Below are 17,333 nucleotides of genomic sequence, written 5' to 3'. Positions count from 1 at the left end.
GGTGGGCTCCCAGTCGCAGCGCTCCCATTCCATCAGGAACCTCAGCTGCCTGCCTCTGAGGTCCGTGGTTGGATTTTATACACCGTATCAGTAAAGATGTATAGAGCACCATTGGTGGGAAACAAAAAGTACTCACATTTTGTACTTGAGAGTAAAAGTAGGCTACCAATATAGAACTGTTACAAGTAAAAGTATTGGTATAAAATGTACCAAAAGTAGAAAGTACTCTTTATGCAAAATGTCTCATTTCAAGTTTTCAAATGTATGTAAACATCTTTCACAATTGTGTGACCTAAAGCTGTCAAATAAATGTAGTAAAAATGCAATATTTGTATCTGAGATGTATAGAGTAGAAGTAAAATTATTGGTCGGAGATTGGAAATACTCACATAAAGTAAAAAATAACTAAAAATTGTGTGCAGTACTTATGCAAATGTATTTAGTTACTTACCACCACTGTAGAGCGCCAGTGCTTATTCTGCTTAATGGCCTTTATTGACATTTGCTATAGGTTCCAATGGAGGATTTGTGAAGAGGACCAGAAGATCATCGCTGTACACCCAGACTCAGGGGAACTGCAGCCCAATGAGAGTGCGGTCAGGGACTGAAATATTATACATACTCAAGCTTAATATTTGAATATGAAAATGAACATGAATTCTTAACAACATTCTATAACTCTATAGCGTTCCTCCTCATATGACATGAGGAGGTTTGAGAACCAGTGTCTTCAGTAGCTACTGTCTGTGTATCGTTGTGATAATAATACTAATTACATTATCCATATCATAAGAGTGGCCTGTTAAATATATTAATATTAAATGTATCCCGTGGGATAAAATTATTTACTGTGACAGGATATCATTTATAGCTTTTATAGCCGTACGTTGTGGTGTTTGTTATCAGGACTAAGCTTTAGTAGCAAGTGATTTAATTGATAAGCTAAATGATTCCAGCAGGTGGTAAATGAGGATGTGGCTGATACTGATAGCTCTAGTTGTTCACCAGGTCTTATTGTGGATTAGAATAAATAATTAGAATAATTAATATTTTAGATTTATTTTTGTCTCAAGAAATGCGTTGATGATCTGAAAATGATTATTTCAATTTACATTCCGTTTTTTCATTTGAATTTTGGCAGCTTTAAACCCTATTGGTCTCAAAGCAAAGGTTAAATAATTCTAATAAACATTTATTCCATGTGCAGTTCTTTATTCTACTGTATCTTATCTGTATCTTATCTCACTACTGTGTCTTTCCTCCTCCAGAACACCTAACCCTAGGTCTACTACTACTACTACTACTACTGCTACTACTACTACTACTACTACTTACTGTGTCTTTCCTCCTCCAGAACACCAATGCAATGCTGCGTCTCAGACACTGTCAACGGCTGACAAGACTGGGACCACTCAACAATACACACAGGTACAGTAACATTATACAGACAGACAGACAGACAGACAGACAGACAGAGTCAACGGCTGACGAGACTGGGACTTTGTGGTCCCAGTCTCGTCAGCCGTTGACTCTGTCTTGTCAGACTTATACAAAGGTAATAAAGGGGGCTGTTATATAATTGTATGTGTACTAGAGAAATGGCACTTACACCCGCCTTCTAATGAGAGCGCAAAATCTGTCTTGGAAGAGCCACCCATCGACTAATCTAATATTCTGCAACCTTCCCCGTGTTTCTTCACTGGTCCGATCCAGAAGAACACAGTTTTCCGGCCACCGCTACAGAGCTGACAATGAGGTTATATCTTCCCTTCTTCTCTGGAGTCCTGTCTCGAAGCAGACCAGAGGTAGAAAACTGTCGTTCCCTGATGTCATCGCTATAGGAACACATGATGTCATCGCTATAGGGACACATGATGTCATCGCTATAGGGACACATGCATCTTCAACTTCAAAGAACTTTATTTTTCCTTTCGGAAACTTCTTTTGTGCAGTGGTAAAGACAACAACAGAGATCACAGTACACACAAACACAGATACTATATAAAAGATCATAAAAACGACTTTTTAAGAGGAACTACTTAAAAGCATAATATATAAAAAAATCTGTTCTATAAGTACTAATAATTAAAAATCTAAATATTTACTGTATGCAACCTATGCGTTCACTATAGTCCATCAGGTGGAAGGGGGGGGGTTGTTGTTAGGGATTCCAACGAGGAGGGGGGGGGGGGTTCAGCCTAAGAGTCTGATGGAGGTGGGCACAAAGCTAGCTGAGCCCCTTTTAGTGAGTTTTGATGCTCTGTATCGCCGGCCTGAGGGCATTAGTTGGTAGTGGTTATGGAGGGTGTGTGTGTTGTCCTCAACTATTTGAGAGGCCTTCTTTATTGTCCGTTTTTTATGGATGCTGCTGAGTGACTCCTGGTCCCTCCCAATGATCTTGCCGCTGATCCTAACCACCCTGTCGAGAGGGTTCCGGTTGATGGCACGCATCACACCAAACCATGATGTGATGTTGAAGGTCATTATGGATTCTACAAAGGACTTGTAGAAGGCCTGCAGGATCGATGGTCGGACCTGAAGCTTCCTCATCTTCCTGAGGAAGAACAGCCTTTGTTGACACTTGGAGTGAATGTTCTCTGCGTTGGTCTTGAATGTGAGCTTATGGTCGATGGTGGTGCCGAGGTATTTATACTCTTCGACACATTCTATTGCCTGGCCATTTATCTCTAGGGCCGGAGGTGGAGTGGGCGGGCCCTGCCTAAAGTCCACCAGCAACTCCTTAGTTTTGCTGGGGTTTAGGTCCAGGAAGTTGTTATTGCACCACTCAGCAAAATAGTCCATTACCCCAATGATGCGGTTATTGGTGTTGGTGGTATCGACAATAACCGTGTCATCTGAGTATTTGATGAATAGCATGTCAGGGTCTGGGCTGCTGCAGTCATCTGTGTACAGGGTAAACAGGACTGGTGAGATGACAGATCCTTGTGGTGCCCCGGTGGACACAGTCCTGTTAGAGCTGTAGTTGCCATTGAATCTGACGGTCTGGTGTCTTTATGCATCAGTAAAGCAGGAACTGGGGATGGCGAATGAAGGACCGGAAAGTCTGGCGTGATATTGTGAAATCCATGATCTCGACCGCGGTCGAAAAAATGATTATGATGATGTACAGTATGTGTTGTCTAGGGTGAACAGAACCCCAGAACCAAACTGTTCATTACAGTACAGTATGTGTTGTCTAGGGTGAACAGAACCCCAGAACCAAACTGTTCATTACAGTACAGTATGTGTTGTCTAGGGTGAACAGAACCCCAGAACCAAACTGTTCATTTGTGTGAGACAAATTGATATTTAATTCCATAATGTCATATTCAACCATAGGACTATCATTGTGTTATTAATCCATTCTGGAGTCTCACATTTTGTTTAAAAATGCTAATTTTGGTCATGGGTGAGATAGCCGTCTTGGTAGTATAGCCTAGGCCCTTTAGGCCCTAAAGTTTAGGGGATATTTCTCATAGGCTTAAAAATATATAATGCAGGAAAAGAGAGAATGAGAGTCCTTTACAACAGAAAGACAACTATTAGGGGACTAACTATTAGGGCATTTGAACACTGATGCCTGTCAGTCACAATGTGGGACAGACAGGGTCTCAATGCGAACACTGATGCCTGTCAGTCACAATGTGGGACAGACAGGGTCTCAATGCGAACACTGATGCCTGTCAGTCACAATGTGGGACAGACAGGGTCTCAATGCGAACACTGATGCCTGTCAGTCACAATGTGGGACAGACAGGGTCTCAATGCGAACACTGATGTCTGTCAGTCACAATGTGGGACAGACAAGGTCTCAATGCGAACACTGATGCCTGTCAGTCACAATGTGGGACAGACAGGGTCTCAATGTGAACACTGATGCCTGTCAGTCACAATGTGGGACAGACAGGGTCTCAATGCGAACACTGATGCCTGTCAGTCACAATGTGGGACAGACAGGGTCTCAATGCGAACACTGATGCCGGTCAGTCACAATGTGGGACAGACAGGGTCTCAATGCGAACACTGATGCCTGTCAGTCACAATGTGGGACAGACAGGGTCTCAATGCGAACACTGATGCCTGTCAGTCACAATGTGGGACAGACAGGGTCTCAATGTGAACACTGATGCCTGTCAGTCACAATGTGGGACAGACAGGGTCTCAATGTGAACACTGATGCCTGTCAGTCACAATGTGGGACAGACAGGGTCTCAATGTGAACACTGATGCCTGTCAGTCACAATGTGGGACAGACAGGGTCTCAATGTGAACACTGATGCCTGTCAGTCACAATGTGGGACAGACAGGGTCTCAATGTGAACACTGATGCCTGTCAGTCACAATGTGGGACAGCTAGGGTCTCAATTTGTGGGACGCCTGGAAAGTATTGTAAATGAGGGACTGTCCCACGCTAAGCGGGACATCTGGTCACCACAGTGTTGTCCTGTGATCCACACACAGTAACGTGCATTTTAGTCACGCGATGAATGACCTGCCCAAAGGTCAGAGTTGATACAAGGACATCCTCTAGTCTAGATTGACTCAGTGTGTGAAATACAGCCAGTCTCAGGTTAGCTATTGGTGAAGTTAATCATTATCTCACAACAGGAGCAAAATAGGAACTTCTCCTAAATGTTTTATCAGACCAGCTTCTGAATTACTGACTGTTATCGTCCCTTTTATTACTTTACTGTTTGGTCACTCTTTAGCTATTGAAAAATAGCAGAACTACTAAAATGTTATGAGGATACTAGTGGACAAGAGATCCAGTATAAGTCATTTTACACTTGCTGAAAATAGCAGATCTACAAGCACATTGTGAGCTTGTGGAAAACGGGCCTTTGAGAACAAAGGAAATTCAACAAACCCAGATTCTGCTGAAACAAGGGACTACATTTATTTCGCTCCTATAATAATAAATAATGAATTGCATTTTTATAGCGCTTTTCCAAGTGCTCAAAGCGCATTCATTGGGAGGTGAAGCGGTGAACAGTCGACGCCAGCGTCCTCACTTCACACATTCACACACCGACGGTGGCGAGCTCACACCGACCGACTCATTGGAGGCAGGGTGGGGTTCAGTGTCTTGCTCAAGGACACTTTGACATGTGGACAGGAGGAGGAGCCGGGATTCGAACCGCCGACCCAGGGATCATTGGACGACCTGCTCTACCTCCTGAGCCACAGCCGCCCGCTGCCACTAAAGTGTGGAACGCCCTACCAACAGCCATTAAGACATGTGAATCCCGGCATGGGCCGTGGCTCAGCGGTCCAGGCACCGTGGCTCCCCCCCCCCCTTATCTCTCCCCCTACTGTCACCCTATCCCTCTATTCAAAAAAAAAGAAAAAAAGAAAAAAGACTAAAGCCACAAAGAAAAAAGAACATTTGAATCCCTAGACTCCTTCAAAACTGAACCTTCTCCTAGGGTAGGTACCCTCACAAAAACATGCAGTAATCCTGGTCTCTAAACTGCCTCCCCCCCCGCCTGATGGAGGGGAAAGGAACTGGTTGGAATAACGTGTTCCTTCCACGCGCTATACGTCCAACCAGGGAATCTCCCCCCTGTCAGGTGTAAAAGGAGCAACTTGGACACTCAGGCATGAAGGAAGCATGAGTTCAAGTCCGTTGCTCTCCCCAGGTTGGCGGAGGGTGTGTAGAGCCCAGGTTCACAGTAGATGATTGACACAGGGGTGAAAAATGGGTTACAAAATCGTGGGATAAAAAATATATATATAAAAAAAAAAAAAAACTGAACCTACAGATGGCTGCAATTCCACACTGGCCCCCGTAAAGTCTGAGCTCAAAGTGTATATTTGTAAATGTGATGAATTGAACATGGTGGACCGTGTTGTAAACCATTGTAGTGGAGCGTCAACAATAACAGTTTTTGTGTTGACTTGATTTAGTTTGAAATGAACCCGTTCTGCAAACTGTCATCAATATGTTAAATGTCCCATGGTGGTGTGTGTTAACTACTATTCCTGGGGACCCCCTGGAACCCCCAAGGACCCCTGGACTTAAAGGTGTTGTGTGTTAACTACTGGGGACCCCCCTGGAACCCCCAAAGACCCCTAGACTTAAAGGTGTTGTGTGTTAACTACTGGGGACCCCCCTGGAACCCCCAAAGACCCCTAGACTTAAAGGTGTTGTGTGTTAACTACTGGGGACCCCCCTGGAACCCCCAAAGACCCCTGGACTTAAAGGTGTTGTGTGTGTCCCCCTAGAAATCCCGTACGTCTGGCTCCCGGCGCCTGGGCTGCAGCAGACCTCCACTCCAGCAGGGGCAGCACTGAGCAGCACAACCACAGGTCAGGAGGTCAACAACAGTACCAGTGGAACCACAGCGTCACCACCTGGAGGCATGCCCTTGAAGGACTGCTGGCCGGGACAGGCGCTGTCCTGGCCTATGGGTTCTATTACAGCAAGGTTAGTACATGTTAGGTTAGTACATGTACGTGTTAGGGGGCGCCGCAAATGCGGAAATTTCAAACGTTTGTTGCAAAAACATGCTTTTGGGGAGAAGTGCTCGCTTCGGCGAAAACAGCTAATCTACATGCTCACAACAGCTAATCGATAAACTCACAACAGCTAATCTACAAGCTCACAACATCACAGGTTGCAAAGGTCATGAGTTTTCTCAAGCCAGAGCTCAGAATTGTGCACATTTTGGACGCAAATGCTCCATAACTTCATCTGTGCGACTCACAAAATACATGTGGGAGTATCTGTGCAACCGTCCATAGGTTAATACATTGGCCATAAAAAATACTAACATTTTAATTCTACTCATTAAGCTACTAATTTAGACTGAAGTAATTAAAAGCGGGCCATTTTTGAAAATCAATAATATATCAGTATTCTGATATTAATTAACCTGAGGGCCACATTGAGTGAAGGTGGGGGGGGCGCAAGTGTCCCCCGCCCGCCAGTTGCCCGTGTATGAACTAAATAGAAGGAGGGAGTCTGCACACCGTTTTGAATGCTCCCAAAATAATGTATTACCAAAAAAACTTTGGTAATAAATACATGGCATCTTTTTTCATTGAATAACACTCTAAAGGTGTTTGCACACTGGGTTTTTTTTGGATGAATATCGGCTTGAATTTCATAGGACGTAAACAAATAAAAAACAACCTTACTTTATGTCAATCGCGTTTGCACACTGCCGCCGAATATTTTGTCCTACAGTATATAAAGTTTTTTGTTCGGACGGGGGTCGATCTTTTATCCGTTTTCTGCGGCTGTCTAGTAGTGGGGTGTTGGCGACAGGCTGACAGCTAGTGATAGCCTACTACTTTCGGATCGGCAAAACGCTTCAGTGTGCAACCACCTTAAAGGTAGATACAAATAGGTAATTTCATTAATGTGTGTGTGTGTGCGTGTGTGTGCGTGTGCGTGTGCATATTGTGCCTCAGGTGTCAGATATGGAGAACATTCTTGGGATCGTGCACACTGAGAACATGCAGATCATTGCTGTAGCTCTGGACATCGCCTTAGTACCTGCAGTACACAGTACACAGAAGCAATAAAATAAAACAACACCACATAGCAAAAACAATAAAATAAATCTAGGGGAAAGCCTTTGTGAACAGAACAACAGATGGGTTTTTAACAGTGATTTAAAAAGAGCCTCAGGTTCTGGGGTAGGGCGTTCCACAGATATGGTGGCTGCGAAGGCCGGTCACCCATGGTGACGAGTTTGTTTTTTATGGGAGTCAGGAGACCCCTACCCAACGATCTGAGGGTACACGCTGGGTTGTATGGCTTTAGCATGGCCGAGATGTAGGTAGTTGTCAAAGTTGTCAATAAAATCTTAAAATCAATTCTATTGGAGTGATGTGTTCCACGCCTCCTCGTGTTTGTCAGCAGTCTCGCTGCATAATTTTGTACTATTTGTAGGCGAGCAATGGCTTTTTTGTTGACCCCCGAGAACATTAAAGATCATACTTAAACACTTGCTATGCTCTGGTCACGCTGTACACACATAATATTATTTGGGCTTAAAATTTGTCCTTTAGGGTGCAGTCACATCAATCTTTAATTCTGCCTTTATACCGGATTCTGACACTACTTTTCAATGGGGACAAGATTCAAGATTCAAGATTTTATTGCCATGTCAACAGAGTTGATTGGAATTTGTTTCAGTGCACTAAAACAGACATACAAAAAGACACATATTCAGACAGTAGAACAAGATACAAAAGTACAAACATCATATGAGGGGGACCAATAAATAAGTAGAATGCAAAATGTTACAATTCATGTTGAATAAATAAATTCATCGCAGTTTGTCGTATTACAAAGCAGCTTCACGCTGTAAAGTGCGAGCGAAAAGAGGGTCAGCATTCAGGAGGTGCACAGCCTCGGGATAAGTGCTATTTTTAAAGCGCGAGTTATTGCACTTTAGAGACTGCAGCGGTCTCTTACCTGAGGGCAGGGGGTGCGAAAAGAGAGCAGGCAGGGTGGGAGGGGTCGGCAATCACCTTCTGCATCCTGCAGAAGGTGAGAATCTATACTAACTGCTGTTTCACTGGGATGGACATCGCTGGGCATGTCGAATCTACAATAGAATTGGTTCAATCTATCAGGGAGCTCGGCGGCTGCCTTTATACGCTGTGATGATTTGCATCCCTTGCCAAACGCCCTTGGTGTCGTTGGCACGTAGTTTGTCTTGCAGACTTATATGCACGGTCATGTCATTATATTTGGCTTCAGCTTTTTTCACAGCATGCTCAAAAGTCATACCTGGCTAATTTAAAAGCCTCTTTGTTGCCACTCTTAAAGGCTTCATTTTTCTTTGAGCAGAGGGTTTTAACCTCTTTACCGCTCCGTTCCCATTGAAAAGCATTGCCAGAATCTGCCGCAAAGGCAGACTTAAGAAGCTGACGTTGGGCATTATGCCAGTGGTCAGAAAGACAAGTGAGTTGGAACAGTCAATAACATGATGCACCTGTATCCACAAAGTGAATAAGCTTAAATTAAACATTCATTCAATTAATGAAAAAAAGTTTAATTTTTTTTTTTTATCCATGAAAATACTTTTTGTGAATGTTTTTTTGAAAATGTTTTGAAATTATAATAATACAAAACTAAATTAAGGGATCCATGAAAAATGTGACCCTGCACGACCCACAGATTGGTCTGGTCCAGGGGCGAGTGCTTGACACACACACACACACACACACACACACACACACACACACACACACTGCACCGCTCAGTTCGATTTGATTTGTCTGATTTTTGACTGGATATTTTGTTCTGCACCAGATTCACTTTAGAGCGAACAGACCCGTCTCAGCCAAACTGGGCCTCCATCTTCACCGTTACGCCCCTTCACGGCACCCTGATGCCCACAGAGAGGTCCACGGCAGTGCAGGTTCTCTTCAAGCACCACAAGGAGGTCTCGCTCAAAGATCAGCCTGTTCTGCGGTGCCAGGTTTGAATTTATTATGTTGCTGATGGTCAATGTTTTAACCCATTTTGGACTGAGGTCGATAAAAAAGGCTTCTAAATCCTAACATTTTTCTGAAAAACCCATGTTTCTATGTCAGTGGTGCTCAACCTTTTTCATGTGAAGGACCCCCAGAATTATCTCTATTGGGCCACGGACCCCCATGTAGTTCCAGGGACCCCCCAGAAGCCAATATTTTAGTACAAATCTCTGAAATATATATTCAAAGACTTGCGCCACATTTTCACGACTTTTCAAAAATAGCAGACCTACAAGCTCGGAGCGCACCACTTGGTGCTCGGTGAGCTTGTAGATCTGCTATTTTTCAATACCTAAAGTAGAACAGAATCCTTAAAACACCAAAAGGTTCCCGCCCAAAATCAGGGAGAGAAAAGGGCATACACGGTCACCACGCATCGTTACATTCTGAATCTATATCCATTACCAGTCCAAAACATTTGAATACGCCAGTGTATGAGACGTTATCTGCCAGCTACGTATTCGTCCCCCCGCCCCTTTACCAGTCAAAGTAGGATTTTCAATGCCTCGTATCTCTGAAACTACGACGTGAGCTAACGTTAATAATAGCCGATCATTACAATGGTAGTCTCCAGGCCGGGAAACCGAAAATTAAGATGACCAAATAGAGGCAAAAACCCCTGGCAGGGTTTACCTACACTCTGCTGCCACTCTCGTGGCACAGAAAAAATGAAGGAAGAAATAAAAGTTGGTGGTTCCATCAAGTGCCGTTTATTTGTGTTGAATCCCATGCCTGTACTACTGTATGAGCTTGTGTTCAAACGTTCTCTTCTGCAGGTGATTGAGCCAAGCATGGGGGAGAAAGGAGAGACCATAGCCATCATTCCAGTCAAGGTTTCCATCCAGTCAGTCTTCTCCAGGTCAGCGCACGTTGTTTTGGGGATCAATATGGCATCACTGACACCAGTTTTTGTAGTATTAGTAGCCTACGTATAATTTGTTATGTGTCCCTCATTCAAATGAGAACATTTTGTATATATAAAATAATTGTCATTCAAATGTTTGATTTGAATCGATGTGAACATCCTCTGTCTTTTTGTCTCGATCAATCAACGCAAAGATTTAGGCTTTGTCCACACGTACTGTATACAGGCGGGTATTTTTATAAACAGATCTTTTCCGTTTTTGTTTTTGCAAAAAAAAAGGTCTCATCACTTATTGGGCTGTATTTTGCGTGTCTTAAGTATCAGGTCTTATTCCCTAACTTGAGTAAACTAAAGACCTGGAGGCGTGATCAATGCTCTTTGGCCAGTGGGGCGGAGCAGGTGGGCGACTGGAGCGAGTGTCTGTCCGTGGACATCAGTGACCGGGACCCAAAGGACCAGCCTGGGGGCATCCCTTACAGACTGGTGGCTGAAGTCTGCGTGCCAGGTGTGTGTGTGTGTGTGTGTGTGTGTGTGTGTGTGTGTGTGTGTGTGTGTGTGTGTGTGTAGTGCTATACTGCTGTGTCAAGTTATTCTCACGTATTCAACACGTGGGCTGCGAGTGGGCCCCCAAATAATTGGCAAACACTAAGATTTTATTGTTTATTAGGATCCCCATTAGCTTTTGCCTTGACAAAAGCTAGTCTTCCTGGGGTCCGACACAGACAAACATTTAACATTTAACAAAGGCAATACTTACAATTGTTTACAGATAGTATAACATTAATATATATGTTTAAAACATTCTTTATTTAAAATTAAAAAATTCTCTCTCTCTCTGCTTCTCCAGGGATCGGGGGAGACCTGGGCTCTATCTTTGAGGAACACCGTCTGTGTCGTAGTAGCAGCCTGCTGACCTCGGAGGAGTTCCGCAGCGCCGAAGGTATCTACGCCCTGGACGACAACCGCTTCATCTTCAACAATGTTCTGGTGGGTCGCTCGGCCCAGGCCCGCTTCAAGCTCACCAACAGTGGCAAGGTGCCCTGCCTGCTCAGCCTCGCCATCAAGCCGCTCAATACAAAGGTAGGGCGTAAGCCATTGAGACCTGAGACCAGATTCTACAAAATGTCTTCTAAGTTTGTGTCAGGGACCCCCAGAAGCAAAGATTTGAGTTAAAAACGTTTGCTGTGAAAGACTTGCGCCACATTTTCATGATTTTTCAAAAACAATAGCAGATCTACGAGCTTGTAGATCTGCTATTTTTCGTTAGCTTAAGTTTTAAAAAATAATGGTTAAAAGTGGTTAAAAGCTAAGGTGACAGAGATGCATTCCAGGTCTTCATAGATGGTTGCACACCGTGTCTCGCACTGAAAATAAAAAATCTACAAGCTGGACCTTGTAGAACAGCTATTTTCTGTGTGAGACACCAGTACAAATCATCCATTAGACAGAGAGCTTTATGAGATATTATCCAATGCAGTCACATTGTTTGGCTTCGGGGCTGTTATCCTACTGGTGGGTATATTAAGTGGATTTCTTTAGGGGTAGCAGCTTCTTAAAGTTGTCCGTTCTTCTCTACAGTCGTCCCGCAGTCTGGAAGTGTTTGATCTGTCTCCGGCACGCCTTTGCAGTGGTCACCTTCACACCCCAGACCATGCAGCTCCACCACGCTGTGTTCGAGGCCTCACTGGAGGGGCCGGGGGCCACCAGGTAGATACTATTCAATGTGTTTGAGGCCTCACTGGAGGGGCCGGGGGCCACCAGGTAGATACTATTCAATGTGTTTGAGGCCTCACTGGAGGGGCCGGGGGCCACCAGGTAGATACTATTCAATGTGTTTGAGGCCTCACTGGAGGGGGCCACCAGGTATATCTATATATATAATTGAGAGAACTCCACGCACCACGCTCCTACACAATGCCACCACGGAGTCGGACACGTGCCCTGTCGAATGAGGTGACCCTAGGATTATGAAACTCCTGTGAGACACCTATGGTAACATCATTCTACAGGCCACAGGTTTCTGCGTCAACGCGTGGCGTTAGACGTACTTCTAGTACTATTCAACGGGTTTGTGGCATTGTGTGACATGCGTGCGTGTGTGCGTGCGTGTCACTTTCAGGTTACCACACGTTTAATTATTTCAGTAGTGCTATGTTAGTGTTGTCTCTCTCTCTCTGTTGAGTTAAGTCCGTTGCTCTCCCCAGGTTGGCGGAGGGTGTGTAGAGCCCAGGATCACATTAGATGATTGACACAGGGGTGAAGAATTGATTCATCCATTATAAAAGAATATCTAGAGTTGCAACTTGCAAAACTGCGGCTCATTTTTAATGGAAATTGGAAGCCATCGACATGAAGATGCAAAGTTACAAAACATTGAGCTGGTTTACAAATATACAGAGCTTTATATCTGCCTGTGTGAACGCAGCATAACACGATGGAACAGCAGCCTGTGATGTAGGAGAATGGTGTAAAACTGTTGCACACGTTTCGACAGAATATAGTTCTTATATTCTACATTATATAAACCTGTATTGTGTCAAAACGTTGGGGAAATAAAAGGTAGTGGTTTAATTGTGGCTACGAGCTGACCTTCAGTCAAATCGCTGCTGCTGGTCACTAAACTAATCTTCAAATTTCTATTTCTATAGCGGATCTACAAGCTCAGTGTGTCACATTTTGACAGTGTGAGCTTGTAGAATTTCAGCTTTTGCTACTTTTGCAGATGAGATTAGATTTGTAGATTTAGTTTTTGTGGAAGTGCTTTAATAAGGTGTTATGAATATTGAACCGATGAAAAGTATTCCATTTCCCGTTGGCTTCATTTTCCCATAGCTTTATTTGAATGGCTCTGAAGCTGGAGTGCAGGGGACTGTTGCTGTGGGGACTGGTTGTGCACAGAGCCCATGGGACTGTTGCTGTGGGGGCTGGTTGTGCACAGAGCCCATGGGACTGTCTGTGTGGGGCTGGTTGTGCACAGAGCCCATGGGACTGTCTGTGTGGGGCTGGTTGTGCACAGAGCCCATGGGACTGTCTGTGTGGGGCTGGTTGTGTACAGAGCCCATGGGACTGTCTGTGTGGGGCTGGTTGTCCACAGAGCCCATGGGACTGTCTGTGTGGGGCTGGTTGTGCACAGAGCCCATGGGACTGTCTGTATGGGGCTGGTTGTGTACAGAGCCCATGGGACTGTCTGTGTGGGGCTGGTTGTGCACAGAGCCCGTGGTGGGCAAGAGTAACTGACATTCTGTGTTATTCCTGTGGTTCTATAGGAGCGTGCTGGTTGTAGAAGGTTCATGTCAAGGTGTTTGACAGTATTTTTCCTGTCTTCCTATAGAAGTGTAACTGACAGTATTTTTCCTGTCTTCCTATAGAAGTGTAACTGACAGTATTTCTCCTGTCTTCCTATAGAAGTGTAACTGACAGTATTTTTCCTGTCTTCCTATAGAAGTGTAACTGACAGTATTTTTCCTGTCTTCCTAAAGAAGTGTAACTGACAGTATTTTTCCTGTCTTCCTATAGAAGTGTAACTGACAGTATTTTTCCTGTCTTCCTATAGAAGTGTAACTGACAGTATTTTTCCTGTCTTCCTATAGAAGTGTAACTGACAGTATTTTTCCTGTCTTCCTATAGAAGTGTAACTGACAGTATTATTCCTGTCTTCCTATAGAAGTGTAATTGACATTGTGTATTTCTTCGTATCGGGGCGTGCTGGTTGCATGGCTGCACTGTATTTGCTAAACATTACTACATAAAGAAATGTGCCACCTGGAGTCATAACTACTACATTAATACATACAAGAATAACTAAATTAATTGGACAGCCAACCAGTGCTGCACCATTCTGGCTCACATTTAGAAATTAATCTAGATCTCAATCTCAATCAGATTAATTGTGCAGCACTAGCTGGTTGTAGAGGGCTGCTGATGAGGTGTTTTTGTAATCCTATCTTCCTTAGGCATTGATAAAAGGATAGGCTTTGAAAGATTTTATCCATCCTTGCATGGATTACAGTTCTCATTCGCCACGACTGATTTCACTCATTTGGATTCCAGAGAAAACCAGCAGGTCTTCTGTGACTCCATGCTGCTGCGCAGCGAGAACGGCAGATCTAGCTTGTAGATCAGCTATATTTTCGGTCATTAGTTATTTTAAGATGAAAGAGTATTTGACGTGATAGCAATAGAATAGAAACATCTCTCAGAAACACGAATGGTCTCACACAAAATGTCATGAGTTCTTCAGCTGGTCGGCCTAAAACCTCATTACGTTATCGGTCTTGAGATTAAATGTTTTATTTATTCCATGAGAGGTATAACTGACACTGTTTTTCCTGTCCTCTCATTGGTCGTAACTCACACTGTACTTTTCCTCTCCTCCAACAGGTGCGTGCCGGGCGTCACTGCGGCGGCCTGCACGTGCTCAACTCCTGGGTGGGAGAAGACTCCACCTACAAGTTCTTCGAGGTGATCCTGATCGACACGTTCCACAAGGCCATCCGTCGCAACCCCGACACCCAGTGGATCACCAAGGCGGTGCACAAGCACCGCGAGATGCGCGGCCTGACGTCCGCGGGCAAGAAGAGCCGCGGCCTGGGCAAGGGTCACCGCTTCCACATGACCATCGGAGGCTCCCGCCGCGCGCTGTTGGTTTAATTTTAGTTTGAGTACATTTTGGTTGTTGCAACGCGGTGTTTGTTAAAAGGTTAAAGCTCTTTGTTGTGATATCAATCACTCCTATAGAGTTAGCTGTTCAGTAAAGGTGTTGAATGGGTTTTATTCTGATAGTAATCCCTGCTATAAAAGTGGTAAATGGGTTTCATTTTATTCTGATCGTAATCATTTCTAATCGTTATATTAGTTTAGATGTCCAGAGACTCCAGACCTGTACATATTATTTTCTGTTCACTGAAGAGCAGCAACTGCCAATTAATTAGATTATAGATTCAAGCTTGCTTTGTCATTCTTTCCAACTGCAGCAGCAGGAAAAAAACTATTGTTTCTCCTAGTTAAAAGACAACACAGGCTCATACAAGAATAAATATATCCAGACAATACTCTGAATATTAAAAGTTTAGTTTATAATGGTTTCAGTTCACAATCCTTACACTGCTGATGGTGAAAAGGCCTTTCCTCTACACTTTATTTTCTGTGGTTTGGTTTCCCATTCAATTCAAACTACCAGTTTGATTATATTGTACATCAAATGGAAAATAATTTAAAGTTAAACTAGCGTGTTAAGATGTGACCAGAAGGAAATGAAAGAAAATGTATTCCTGCTCATTGGACATCCAATAATTATAAATTCAAGAAATCCAATTTCCAATTAATGTAAAACCTTTGTCTCTTTGAGCTGACATGACAATATGAGCATGTAAACATAGTGGTAGATTGACAGCCTGTATGATCAATATGAGCATGTTAAACATAGTGGTAGATTGACAGCCTGTATGAACAATATGAGCATGTAAACATAGTTGACTGACAGCCTGTATGAACATACTATCTGGAAGACATTCATTATGTTAATGTTTTGTTCATGAAGACAACTTGTTTTTTGCCATTTCTATAGATTATAGGACAATGGAATTAAAAAGTAAGTCCAGGTACACCAAACTGACCATCAGTACCACCTGACTGGTATATATATATATATATATATATATATATATATATAACATATATCTGTATAATACTTTATATAATGTCTTGTATACTTTAAGAATCATTCCAGGTACACCAAGCTGACCTTTAACAGTCAATATGATGTATTTTATGAATTATCAGAAATGTCAGATTCAGATACCTTTATTAGCCATTTGTGTATACACACATAGGAATTTGTTTTAACATAACATGAGTGCATTCGATTCTTTTCAGTCCCATTCTTTTCCCATACTGGCAGCAAGAACCAACTGCATGCATCTACATTTCATCATTTTATTGATGGTGCAGGTACTGTATATACTGTACAGTGTACAGTATAATTAGAAAATAAACTCCCAGTATTACATTTTGTAATATTAAACATTTACCCTATATTTAATTTGAATAACTACCAATGGAGCATTTCTCCAGTCAATAAATAATACAATATTACAACTTTGAATATGTGCCATATTCATCATCACAAGGCGTCAATATGGTCACATAAAATATATTTGAACACATTATTTTGACATTCATAATAGTATTTAATTTAGGGTAGTTTGAATAAACATAAATCATATTTTTAGGGTAGTTTTATAAACATCGTTCCATTCTACCAGCAGCTTCATCCAGCCTGTCATGAATCATGATGGCCACTAGGTGTCAGTATAACCCCATGGTACCAGGGCCGTCCTCCACTAATCCAAACAGATCTGTGGTATTGCGTTTACATAATATTGATTTCTCATTGGTCGATGCTTATTGGCTTATACTACACTATATTATCAGAGTGACTTACAGTAAGAAAGGTAAACAACAAACACATTGATTGATTGAAAACTTTATTAACAGTTTGTAGAATATTAAAGTACAGTTCAATACAAATGTCTGAGGATTAAAATTAATAAGAAAAAAGCACTATTAAAGGCTTGTTTCCATTGGGGTCCTCCATTTTCATTTAATTCACCAGGAGATTTAATTACATGCAAATATACAGTAAAATAATCATAGGCTATAAACGGTTAGACTAGACGGTTATTAAACATATGTAGGCTACAGTCTTAAGAGTATAATATTAATATATATATATATAATATACATAATTCATATATACTCTAAGGCTACAGTAGGTCGCAGTTAAATGGAATCGTGCATTTCCTGTCTGTCAGTGTGTCACTCAAAATCCCCATACATGGGAAAGACCCATATATGGTGCCCAGGTCTCGTGATATCACGTGACATCATCAGTGATGAAGACCCCCGATGTCATAGTAAAAGCGACGTGCTGTCGCAATTAAGCCCATATATGGAGATACCTGATGTCATCAAT

General features: G+C 42.8%; 1 protein-coding gene across 1 annotated transcript; it reads left to right on the top strand.

The window, feature by feature from the left end:
* The first annotated feature begins 42 nt into the window (after positions 1 to 42).
* Positions 43 to 15,171, top strand: LOC308329163 (uncharacterized protein). Its single transcript, XM_080783366.1, has 12 exons — positions 43 to 60; positions 512 to 591; positions 1,355 to 1,428; positions 6,226 to 6,427; positions 7,417 to 7,513; positions 8,409 to 8,550; positions 9,272 to 9,440; positions 10,280 to 10,354; positions 10,679 to 10,865; positions 11,208 to 11,440; positions 11,939 to 12,067; positions 14,741 to 15,171. Exons 2-12 carry the CDS (start codon positions 586 to 588, stop codon positions 15,008 to 15,010), a joined length of 1,584 nt encoding a protein of 527 aa, XP_080639492.1. The 5' UTR covers positions 43 to 60; positions 512 to 585; the 3' UTR covers positions 15,011 to 15,171.
* The last annotated feature ends 2,162 nt before the right edge of the window (positions 15,172 to 17,333 follow it).

Source organism: Protomyctophum bolini (assembly GCF_963924005.1).
Source record: "Protomyctophum bolini genome assembly, chromosome: 15".
NCBI classification, from domain to species: domain Eukaryota; kingdom Metazoa; phylum Chordata; class Actinopteri; order Myctophiformes; family Myctophidae; genus Protomyctophum; species Protomyctophum bolini.
This window is presented reverse-complemented; position numbering and strand designations above follow the sequence as displayed.